The 13357-nt window shown below is 36.0% G+C and overlaps 1 protein-coding gene across 7 annotated transcripts in view; it reads right to left on the reverse strand.

Moving 5' to 3' along the window:
• Positions 1 to 1910: 1910 nt before the first annotated feature.
• Positions 1911 to 13357, reverse strand: part of LOC105230646 (uncharacterized) — a 64394-nt gene continuing 52947 nt past the window's right edge. The window contains exons 8-12 of one of the 7 annotated variants that reach the window (XM_049452199.1): positions 9877 to 10103; positions 9023 to 9331; positions 7509 to 7664; positions 5906 to 7173; positions 1911 to 5792 (exon numbers count right to left, since the gene is read on the reverse strand). In XM_049452199.1, coding sequence (XP_049308156.1) covers positions 4974 to 5792; positions 5906 to 7173; positions 7509 to 7664; positions 9023 to 9331; positions 9877 to 10103 — 2779 coding nt within the window. In that variant the 3' untranslated portion in view covers positions 1911 to 4973. The remainder of the gene's footprint in view (positions 5793 to 5905; positions 7174 to 7508; positions 7665 to 9022; positions 9332 to 9876; positions 10104 to 13357) is intronic. The other 6 variants (XM_049452212.1, XM_049452208.1, XM_049452211.1 and 3 more) reach the window with 6 other exon arrangements.

The following is a 13357-nucleotide window of genomic DNA, read 5'->3' on the forward strand; positions in this document are numbered from 1 at the left end:
CATTTTCTGTATTTTCAGCTATTTGCTGTGCCAGACGATTTTCTATTTGCTTAATAGCCACTAACAGCAAGTTCATGTCCACACTTGATGATGTTCGTTGTTCTTCTACTTTTTCTTCTACCTTTGTAGAAGTTTCTGGCCCAACAAATTCGAACTCGTCCACATTAATTCCATCCGCTTCCATTGCTTCACGTAATCGTGCCTGCAGATCCGCCTTTTGCCCACTTATCGGCAAATTACGCTCCTCCAGTTCCTTTTTTAATTGCTGAATTCTCAATTCTCCGAATTTAACCATCTTGAATTTGGATTATTTGACAATCCCACTTCTGACACCAATTGTTACGAATTTACTCTTGCTAGTTTACTTTGTTAGGTTCGTATCTCTGGATTGACAAATAAAATCAACACTGTTTAATTTAATTCAACAACTCTTTATTTCACAACTCGTCTACACTATAGCAGTTTACTCTTAGCACTGATTGATTACGTTGGCGCTGCCACGGCTTATATAGCCACGCACTTCTCGCTGATGCCGACGTGTCCTTCTAGAATATCGCGTCTGGAAATTACCAGAACATACGGCTATACGGCGCCAGACGCAAGCAGACAGTCGCGGCGCCAGACTCAGCAATTGTTTACCTAGACAAGCAGACAGTGCGGCGCCAGATGTCTATTGTTTCGACAAGCAGACAGCCGTAGCGCCAGATGTCTACAACAAGACAAATTCTATTCCATATACCTACAACTATTGTTCATAATAAGGGATGCATATAGCAATACAAATACAACTTAATACTACTTTTGTAACAATACATATGTGCAATATATATTTTTAAATCACCCAAATATATTTTTTACAACATTAATCTATTAATATCTCTAAAACTCTTGGACTCTGAACAAATGAAATAAGTTTATTTCCCAAATTAAGAAAAGTGTTTACGTTTTTGTTTTCAATTTACCTTCTATTCTATAAGTATAACGTCATATAGTAGGTTGCTTCTGAAGTAGCACCTGTTGGCAAGGGTTATTCTGCGTTGAATTTCGTGACTGACATTATTATTGGTGTTAATACTGGTTCCAAGATAAAGGAAATTATTTACGACTTCGAAGTTCTGGCTGTCAACTGTGACGTGAGCTCTAAGTCGCGAATGCGACGACTGTTTACCAAATTCAGACATAGCGGCTAAAAGGCAGCTCCTTTTTATGCTGTCGAAATCAGCTTTAAAATCAACGAAGATCGATCGATGTGCCGATCCTTCGTATCGTATCCTTCGCCTCCGTAGCTCGCCGGCAATCCATCGGCCCATATTTCGGGCCCCGGCGAAGTAGATCAGCCTCAGCCCATTTGGGGATGTTTCATCATGTAGGCTGAATTTACCGACCGTTGTGCTAGAGAAACCACAGTTCTCACAGGTGCGCTCCAAGCGCTCATAGAAGATATCTTCGGTCGCATCGTCCCTCCCTTTCGTCGGGGCCTAGTCACAAATCAGCGATAGTTTGAAGAACCCCGCTTTGATGCGGATTGCGGCTAGACGTTCATCCATGTGGGTGAATGGCAGGACAACGGAGTCTCTCTCCTATACCGAATTCGTGCTTCTTTATATTGCCACTGCAGTAAATGTCACAAGGTTCTACTCGTCTTAGTCCTTGTCCCGTCCATCGCACTTCTTGAACGACGGTGATGTCAGCCTTTGCTTTAACGAGAACATCAACCTCAGCGCACAACCCTGTAGAGGGGATGTTTTGCCTTCTCACCTTAGCTCACCTTCAAGCGGATGTTCTTAGGTTACCCAAAGGATACTTGGTCTAGAACCGGAAGTCGTGAGCTGCTTGATCCGTATGTTAAATAATTGTTTCTGATCACTCACAAGTGAATGGCGCTCAGAGAACTTTTCCCTTTCGCGCGAACTTTTACACAAGGCTCCATCCTCTTGCTTTAGAAATCACTCAAGGATAATAAGGTGCAATGATTATAAATTCTTTAGCTAACTAAATTATGGAAGGAATAAAGAGAGCTACTTGTGTTATTCCAATCGTCTTGGCCAAGCGTCTGCAAAATATGTACATAAATGAGAATTATCTACAAATGTATGTACATATATGCCAAACTTAAAATATAAAAAAATATAAGAAAACAATTAATTCAGATTTTATTATTCGTAATTTATTAAGACATTAATTTAGAGCTTTGTAAGTTTATAACTGTTTTTTTTTTATATACATATATTATTAGATTAGTTTAAATATATTTTAAATCACAGCAGTCTTCATATATATGTATGCATATATATTTTATATAAACAATATATTAGTTTTTACTGAATAAATTCCACATTCCACAAAATTAATTTGATGGTACATCAGTTCACATAATTTTTAACATTTTCTTAAGAAGTGTTTATTTAATAGTATCTATTACTGTATATTTGTAGCATAAATTTAAGCAAAAAAAAAATAAACAAGAAATTGAAAAACACGAAAATTAAAAATATTAACACATAAATATTTTTTTAAATAAAGAAATGTAACACTACTTTGTGGGTTAACTGTGTTTAAGGATTTGGAGTTTGAGGCATATTGGAAGTATTGTTAAAATTCTAAATACTGCACTTGAATAAAAGCTGATAACTACTTAAACATTATCCTCATATATTCTACATATGTATATACAATTGCCTGCTCTGCTACTTGTACGGCAACAACAGTACTTTACTTGCCAATCAGTTCTTTTAGGAAATGATCAAAGTTTCGTCGACCTGGCATTTCTAGATATGGGCTAAAGCCCAGTCAAACGTAAAACATATAAACCACAAGTTATTTCTGAAATGAAATCAGCTGAAGTTAATAGTTCGGTCCCCTAAGGCTGATTTAATTTATTTATGCAAATATTTTACTACATGGAATGTAATTTATATTCTTACTGATGTTGCACTTGAAGAATACGTTTACTTGTTCTTTTCTTTGCATTCATTTCTGGCTGTCTTTAAGAGCGCTATATACAAGTGAAGTTGTACAACTGTTGATATATAGTATTACTTGATTAAATAAAGTTACATACAATTATCATACTTAGCGCCAATACATACATATATGAATAATATAAATAAAAGAATGAATATTTTCTAGGTTTTGTTTGCACTCTGCCAATATTTGTGTAATAAGTTGTATATGCGTAATTTCTGCATGAAACTCACTCGGTAACGACGGACACCAATCCGCATTTGCTGCCGAGGGAGCTCTTCGGATTTGAAAATATGGTTTCCGGCTAGTGTGCCAAAAGTTAAAAATTATAGAACAAAATCTTATTGTTGACGTAAGTATTATGTCAATGTGCACACTTCGAATTTGATTAGTAAGTAGTGAGCTTCTTGCTGTTCTCCTTAAACTAGGAATAACAACATCTGATTACATTAAAATTTAGAAAAGTGTCCTACTAACAAAATCATTTGGACAGATAAATATGGTCGAAGAATGTTAGGTACGTACATACATATGTGTATTCCACAGTTAAGATTACATTTTGAATGTAAATTTAATTTTGATGATGTAAAATATTTTTAATAATGCCAAAATAACACTTTACTATGAAATGAGCAATATAATCAATAGTATAATTTGCTTAGTGGTTTCAGAAGTTATATATGTTGAAATTAGAAAATTTCAATACCACATACATAAATTTTTTTAAATGTCTGTTTATTGGTAGTGTTCCTTTGCCTCATGCATATGCAGACATTTATTTTATTGTAGTTGAAATTTCGTTTTGTTAAGTGCGTACTTCACTTGGCGTGCTGAATTTATGCGAAAGATTCCTGCGGATTTTGCTCTTCTTAATATTTTAATCGAGCTACATATGTACATGTTTAAATGTTCAAATGTATTGGATATATGTATATATTCTGTGTGTGTGTACTTATGTATGAAATGTTGTCCTGTTTGCGAGGAATTTCATTAATCTACATTTGTAGATTTATTATTATTATCGCAAAAAATTAAAATTGTTTGGAAACTAACTATACTTTTAATTGTTAATATACATTATACCTATACATATTTTTATTAATATTTAATGCGAATTTCAAATGCATAACTAAAATAGTAAAAGTTATACTCTTTTACTGTCTATGCATTAGCAAATGACAAAAATATTTATTTTTTTTAAATTTAAAATTTGTTTAACAAGGCTACTTTTGCATTGCACAAGACGAAATTATTAGCTGATATAACCTTAGTAATTATATACATGTAGGAGTATGTATCCAGATACATTAACACATATGTTCATAATATGCTTTATGATTTTTTCTGGTTATATTTACGTACTTGCTACATATGTACATAAAAATTTACGAGAATTTCTATTTACGAGAAGTTTCACTTAGCTTTTATACACACGAGTTTTTATATGCATTTTGCAATAATTTTGAACTTTCACACATGTCTATCTACATACAATAATTACATATACTATGTATAATGCATATTCGAATATGCACACATACACACCTTGCACATTAACGTTTGTGTTCTCTAAAAGCCAAAATGAACGCATTATTTACCGTACAAACATCAATAAAACCTGATCAATTCCGGCGATTCTTAAATATATCCACTTCTAATAATTATGTACATCATTCAGTTTGAGTGTAGATGAAAATTGAATCGTATTCATAATATTAAAAATGTTATCGTATTTAATTGCAAAAAGTCTATGTACACAAAAGTGGGGTTAGGACGATATTTACTTCTTTTTAATTAATTGATTGGCAAAGCTTTTTCGTATTTGTCAACTATAGATATTTCTATCACGATATTAATATATGAATGTTTGTTCCTTGTGTATGTCTTTGTCTTTTATTTGGTAAATGCTACGTTACTAACACTTCATGCACTCTTTTCGCAATGCGTCATATGTATGTAAGTATAAGGAACTTGGGGATCATGGTCGCGATGTTACCGCTGTAACCTGTTTAACCAGCGACCTGTTGCATGGTCAGCTTATTGATCAGTTGCTGACATAATTTTCCATATTCGAATTGGTCCCCCGAGATACGTCGTAGTTTGATACCTTTGCCAGCTATTTGGTTGTCACGGCTACGACCTTCGCACACTTGTAACTCTATTTGCAAACCGCCCGAGTATTCTAAGCTGAGATTTGTACTTGTGCTGCTGCCGATGCCGACAAAGCTCCCATAGCAGCCGGAGATGCTTCTGTTAGTGTCCATTGAGGTTGCCGACGATTCACTGGTAGTATTCGAAGCATTGCTTATACGTGCCTCAGTATTCGCACTCGATGCACCAGCTGCATCACTATACTCTTCAGACAGCCCTTTGTGAAGGACTGCTCCTTTCGGTGGCATTGTTTGGTCGATGGTTTGTTTGACTAATTCCAGTATGCGTGTCGGATCGAGGTTAGAGCATTCATGTGGTAACGGAACTTCGTAACACATTTCCTCGGACATACGACGAGAGTCACAAATGGAATCGGGAGACAAATGTCCCTCCGTATGATCGCCAATTTCAGAATGCGATTCCGATTTAAAGCCTGAACTGGCAGATGGTTCTTGACATGGTGAGAGATTGTTGGAATCATTACTTAATGAATCGTCGGAGAAGCCAAGGGACTTATCACTTCCGCGGCGATTCGACTCGCTGACATTGTTCGTTGCACTAGCATCGCTTTCCAAACGGATTGACGGGCTATCACCTGCACACTCCAAACTAGTTTTACGTGCGGTACCGCGTGTGATCGAAGGCATATCACTGGAGGATTCTGTTATTATGAGGCCCTGTTAAAAAAGGTTCAGGTCGTATTATAACATCAAATTCGATTCATTGGTGAATAAAAAATTGCAAAAAATAGCAAAGCATTCACAGTTGGAATATATTTAGAAACACTCACTTGCAAAGACATCAGCGGTGCGGGTGGTTCCAGTGAATCGCAATCACTATCTCGACTATTTTCCGAACTCAATGCTACTAGTGTGATTTCGCTACCTTGCACGTCCGTAAGACATATTTGTGGATGAGAAGGTTGAAAAGATGATATGTCTTCATTGATAAGGCCACCGGTGCAACCGACATGCGGTGTCCCAGTTGAAATTGTATGATACATCTGTCCATTTGCATTCTCTTCTTGTATTATACAGAGATTAGGAGAGGCGGGAGGCGTAGGTACCACTCGTACAGGTTGCGCTGGGGACAAATTTAGAGGTTTGAGATCAAAGGTAGATAACTGTGGTATCATCCAATTCACATGTTGTTGAGCAAACGTATTGATTGGTATCTCAGTATTGTGGTCAGATGTGCACACATCCATGGAAAGATCTAAGGGTTGGTTGACAGCAGTAGCAGCTGAACCTATGGACGTAGCGGATGATGCAATTTCACTAGCAGCTGATGTGCCACGGGTGATGGAACCGCCTCCACCCGTAGATAACACAGAAATACCTTTGGTTATTTGATGAAGTGGCGAAGATCCGCCACCACCATTGCCACTAATGGAGTTAGAATTAAATGGTCCAGTGCCTGGAATATAAGGATTTGGCGAAGAAGAGCCACTAAAGCTACTATAGATTGGTGACTGACAACCACTACTGCTATTTGAACCACTGAAGTGTCCCCCACTCGGAGATGCAACCACACTCTGACTAAGGGTTATGTGACTGAATTGTCCCACAATACCATTACTAGGATGATGCATTTGTGGATGCACTAGTCCAAAATGATGCTGCTGTTGATACGGACCTTTTCCTAACATTTGTTTCGAGTATGTGCCCATATTGTGGCTGCAAGATGGTTGTTGAGTAGTTAGCGGTCCACTCACGGCGCCGATAACACTTGTATTGGCGCTATTTGGCAAAGATAGTGGCGAAACACTTAAACTATACATTGCAGCCTGATGCTGCATGCCAGGTGACGTCATATCGAGGTGGCCACCACTCACTGCGACATTTCCCGAATGTGCCGTCAATCCCAAATGACAGGCCAAGTCCAAAGGCACAATTCCAGTAGAAACAATTTGGTTTGCCACTTCTGTACTGAAACGGTGCTCCTTGACGAGGCGATCCAGATGTGGCATCAGAGCACGCACTGCTTCTGGTGGTACTTCCAGATCCTGACCACGTCGAAACACCATATGTGGAGCAGGTTTACCGTGTATAGGAGAACCTTAGGAAAAGAAGTAGAAACATACATATATGTATATTATTTATTTCCTGGTAAACTTATGTATTTACAAATGTTTGGAATTTTTCACAATATGTATTAGAATGTTAGATCCGTTATTTTCAATAAATTCGATATGTGACCGAATCAATATGATTAATGTATTTAAGTCAGAGCTTGATACAAAACCTAAATAAATATAAATATAATTATGTATACATATGTATGTAAATACATTTTTGTGTTCATTGATCTTACAAATTCATAAAATGAATAATGAATAGTCTATTTAAGAATAACGATTTTAGAAATTTTATGTCTGAATTTTGGAAGCTTACCAGGCAAACTAATCGAGTTCTCAGAAAGTGGGGGTGTTGGAGCGATTAGAAAGTTACGTTGTGCCGATACTTTTTGTAGATACTGACATTCTTGCAGTGGTCCTTGGAATTGCGTTTTAGAGCCTTCTGAAGCACGTCGTACTGGGCTATATCGTCCTATAAAGATAAAAAATGCATTGGGAGAGGAAAAAGTAAGTATAAGATTATATGTTGAGTGGATATTTATATTGTATTCATATAACAGTTATGACGGACTAAACTAAATTTAATTGGCATAATTACAATTTATTCCCCAGATTATTTATATACTTTATACATTACACAAAAATATTCGAAATTTTACTCTTGAATAAAAATGCATATGTTCTTATTAGACCAGGCTATTTAATTTTTGAAAACAAAAAAAATCATAGTAGGATAAATCAAACAATCAAATCAGAAACGAAATATAAAATTGCGAGTATAAAGACAATAACAATTTATGTGCGATCTGAGGTCCAAAAAGGGCGAGGCTGAATTTTTAAGGATTAAGAATGATTTAGCTCGATTTTCGGCAAAACTATCAGTCCTAAAGAAAAAGTTGTATGACAATGTTGTAGGTAAACCATTCCAATCCCTTAAAATTTAAATTTTTAAATTCAGCCTCAACCCGTTTTTCTGACCACAGATCACCTGTAAATTATTTTCCCTTAATGTTTGTTATTTTATTTTTCATTTGCGATGAGTTTCATCCTATTATGAATGTATTTATTTTTTTATCATTTTCAAAGGCTTCTGCACTAGTCAAAATAAAGCTTTTTAATTGCGAAATGTCTACATTTAATGAGACATGATGTCTAATATGTAAAGGGACATTAATTAATTAAACTATGTTATCATATATATGCAAGTAAACACAAATGTAATTAATAAACCGTTTTGTAATTATGCAGATTAAACATCTAGTGCTAGTTCAACTATTATTAAGCATTTCTTATTTATTTCATTTATGAATAGTTCACTTGCTGCATTTCAGTAACCTTGAACAAATAATATTGTAAGCGAGAAACATATAACGGGAATATATGTATGCACGTAATTAAGTGGTTAATACATATGTGTAAGTAAGCGCACTGATTTTTAATTCTAAAATATTGACACCACAAACGCAGTATGCCTGGGCAAGCAAAAAAAGTAAATTTTTTTTTATAATTAAACATAGTACATACTAATTTTGATACATTTTAGATATGGTGTTTTAATTGTTGTAAACAGGGTCTGTACATAGATTCATAAATTCATATTTTTTGTTAAGTTTTTTAATTTACTAGTATGTATGTATATGCTCGCATATTAATTAATTAATTCGTAACAAAATCATATTTTAACTAACACAATTGAAAGGCAAAATAAAATTAAATAAAAAATAAAAAGAAATTACTATATTATACTTAAATTTAACAAAAAATCATATCTTAAACAGAAAATAAACGCATTAAATATTAAAATTAAAATAACACAAAACAAAAACTTACCAACTTCTTGGACTGTTGGAAGTTTATTTGTGGACTTGAAATGAACTCGTCTATTATTTCCAGTGGCGCTTGGAGGACCTTGTTGCCCCGCCAACGCTGCATTACTCAATGCCTGTGCTGGCAAAATATTGGAACTTGACGACGTATGGTAAGTCATTAGGCTGGTTGTGGGAGGGGATTGACTGAGTGTGGGATTCGGTGCGCCATGAGAATGTGTATGCGATTGATGTTGCTGCATTTTCAAAGCAGGTGGCAGGTAATTTCGATTCATACGCGATTCCACTTCACGTATGAGTTCGGGACTAATAACTATGATGCAAGGAAGGGAAAAGGAATGGATGGTTTGGTGTCGTGGTAGCCGCCGGGGCGGGACAGCGCCGATCGCTACATGGTGGAGGTAATGCACGGCATTTCGGTTTTTAGTTGATTATACAATATACATTATATCCAAGCAAAAATCAAATAAAGTAAATTTTAACGTTTGTTTATAATGTATGAATATATAAAACGAAAAGAGAACGAAAAGTAAAATTTAATTGATTAATTCAAACAACATAAAATTTATATGTAATAAAAACAAATAAGTTTAGAAAGATTATAATGAAACAGAAAATTAACTTAAAAAATCAGCTGTTATTATTTCGTAGTACTTGTATATTCAAATATAAATATACATACATATGTATAAGTGTGGTCATAGTAGTATATGAGCAATAACTGTAATATAGCGAATCTGCGCATGCGCATCGCAAGCCTTTTAAATTGATTTGCGGTTATGAGCATGTTTATACAGCGTTCGTTTATCAGAATATTAAACATATGAGCAATAAGAATGTGAAATATTTTCAACTAACCTGGCGGACGTTCCGTAACTGTGAGTAGACCGGTACGTCGCGTGCGCATTCCACCACCACTACTTGTACCGCCAGTTCCCGACTGTGGTGACATGATTGTCGGAATTTGTGGCACTTGAGGCGGTTCATATACACCACAAACTGGGCAAGTTTCGCCCGGATAGTGCTGTATTGATAGGTCTTCGGTGCAACTGACTGTGTGTCGTTTTCCACGAATTTGAATATATCTGATGTGTATGTAAAATTAACAATTTTTTTAACAATAACTTGAATACATTTTTTAGAATATCTTTGAGATATCTTTTAAATTCTTTACAAGCAAGCATTTTATGTATAAAGTGGTATAAACCTCCGAAAAAACTAAAATATAGCAGATGACTTTGAGTTTACTGATTTACTCATAGTTAAATAAAGCTTGCAAACTAGAGAAGTGCATTTTTCACGGATGATACGAATTATATTTGCTCACGTGCAATTCAATTATCATTGAACTTACTTTTGTATCTCCTCGCTGTTCTCCTCGCTAACAGTATCTCCCACCCCCAATTGAGATAAATGGGTTTGTTCACGCATACCGTGTACCGTATGTCTATCGGTGGAGGCCCCACTCAATCCGCTCGTATTAGCTACGGTCGGGGTAATATAGTATGTGTTTCCTTCCATCTGTTGCGTTTGCCCAGTTACTTGGTGCGTATTACTCCCCGTCGAGGGATAATAAATATGCAGATTTGCACCACCATCTGATGCACGACGTCCAAATGAACCTAAGTAGATGAACATACAATTAATAGACAAGAATGTGAATTATTTATTATGCATACTTGCGCCCATCACCATTGGAGGTTTCAAAAGATGCTGATCCTTAATAGTTAAATTGTGCAAAGGTTGATTCTGTAACATTGGCAGGTTCATTGGCAAGTATGGGCCAGTCTCATCCTTATTTTCAGGAGAACATTTGAAATTGATTGGCGGCACATTTGGATTGGCAAGTGCTTGCTCGTGTGCCACATCACCAGGTCCTACAGTGTGTCGCCGTGTATTACCACCGTTTCCACTAGCATTGGCACACAAATGATTTTGATTCTGTGGCTGAAATGTTGAAAATTATACTATATTTCATAATGCAGAGAGCAATGTGCCTTTACTGACCTCATTTGGTCGCGCCAGACATTCCAATTCAAAGTCGCCAAATTTCTCCAAGTCCACCGCAACGTCAGTCCATTGGAAGCCTAGCCGCCTTGCAGCCCATTTGTGTTGGTCAGCGGACTCAAGCGATCAATCGATTCCTGCTTAATCGGTTCAGAACGGTCGACAACACCCGTAGTAATGCTGGTTTTGCGTAATCTGAAGTTATAAGAGCAGAAGCCGTGTTAGTAGGGGAGCCCGGAGTGCTAAATTTGCAGTTACTGGAGCGTCATGGAGACTTAGTAGATTGTCAAGATAACGTTTAAAAAAGAAGAAAGTCTAGGTGAAGTTTTCCATTTTAGTGGGGAGAAGAGCGGGAAATTGGTGTCAAAAATGTAAAAAAAAACAGTCACATGAAAATACTCAAGCGCGTCAGTCATTTATGGTATATACGCGCATTGTATTTCTGATAATCGATATATATTAATCTGACAATCAAGTCAGGGTTGAAGGCCGTAATGACAGGTTAAAAAAAAAAAAAAAATTAAGTTACTCGAGCGCGTCAGATTTTCTAAGCGAATGTTAATGAACCTCTAAAAAGTGTACCATTTAATATTCTGACAATTTCGACGTGGACAAAAGTCATTTATTGATTTTAAAACTTGTAAAAAAAAAAGGTGACCTTGAGATACTCGAGCGCGTCAGATTTTTATACAGTGGGATGAACTTGATGTCAGAGTCTTCCCAAAAGATAATCTGACAATTATATAGAGGCATATCGTTAATCTGACGATTTAAAAGTGGAAGAATTCTGTTTGGTTCTTGTTTTTGTTACAGGATGTAATAAAAACAGTGTATACATATACATATGTACATATATGTATACAATATTATATGTATTATGTATATTGTATACATATACATATGTATATGTATAGGAAATTGAATAATTTATTAATATGAAAATAGATCTAAATATTAATAAAAAAAAATTTAGAGTTTGTGGAATAAACTTTTTTCTTCATACGTTTCTTCGCCACAGTAAACACATTTGACACTAACGTCACTCATTTTTACAATGGATGTAAAACTGATCGCTGTAAACGTACGAAACAAACAAAAGTGTCAAGCGTTTACTAACAACAACCACGCTATGGTGATTAGTACGCTTGACCTTTTATCGACGATTTTACCTGTATCGCCCCACGCAAATTGTCAGATTATATGATTTTCGTGATTCTGACAGAATTACCTTTAAAATGAAAAAAAAATCTATCGCGCTCGAGTATTTTAAGGTGACGTTTTTTTTTTTTACAGATTTGTCACCCTGCTATTTCTCTAAGCCACCCTCAAACTGTCAGAATATTGAAATATACACTTGTCTTCATGCATTTAACATACCATCTCTTAATCTGACGCGCTCGAGTTTCCCGAAGGATCGATTTTTTTTCTCTAATCTGACGAACCCTCCCCAACGCACGCCTCCATATTAAGGGCTCATATTTGGTAGGGGTACATAAAAGGGTGCAATGTTTCTCCCCATATAGTTTTCTGACACGCTTAAGTAACTGCAAAAATCCCCTCTTGGGCTCCCCTACTATTATGAATACATTATGTATCGTTATAGCTCGGTTTTTATATATCGTACATATTATCTAAACTACACTTGTAAAACTTATTACATAATAAAACTTTATTACAGTAGAAACTCGTTTATCCGGCCCTCAGTTATACGGATTCGCGATTATCCGGACTACCAATCGCGACCAATTTATATGTACCTACGTAGAAATTATGGAATCACGAACGTGTCGGAACTTGCATATTCCGCTCGCGCAGGTGGGGTCGCTGCCGCTGCCCCGCGCGTTTCATTATTGTTTTAGTTCATTTGCAATTGTGACTCCGCTCTGACGTGCGGGTCACGTCTACATATTTAAACCTGCCAAAGCGTAAGAGACAATTTAACGACGCTATATGACTTTATGTAAAATATCAGCTAAAACAGGGTTGCAATTATATTTTTCCATGACATTGCACGCAAATATACATGGTTTTTGGCCTGACATATTTTACAGCCCGTGCAAATAATTTTCTGCGTGTGTTTGTTCTTGTGCCGGTGCACTGAGAGGAAATATATGCAATTCTTGCACCGTGCAAGGGGTTTGCAAGAGCGAGAGAATACTGTGAGTCTAATACAACTGAAACGAATTCGTGATATAGCAGCAATGAAGAGAAAAAGTTGCTTACGTCAAATGACAATTACCAAATATTTTAAACCAAATTAAACTTATTACCTACCTACTTATTTCATGATTACCAAATGCAAATTACCAAATACATACATATTGTAGACAAA

Source organism: Bactrocera dorsalis, chromosome 3 (assembly GCF_023373825.1).
Source record: "Bactrocera dorsalis isolate Fly_Bdor chromosome 3, ASM2337382v1, whole genome shotgun sequence".
NCBI lineage: Eukaryota > Metazoa > Arthropoda > Insecta > Diptera > Tephritidae > Bactrocera > Bactrocera dorsalis.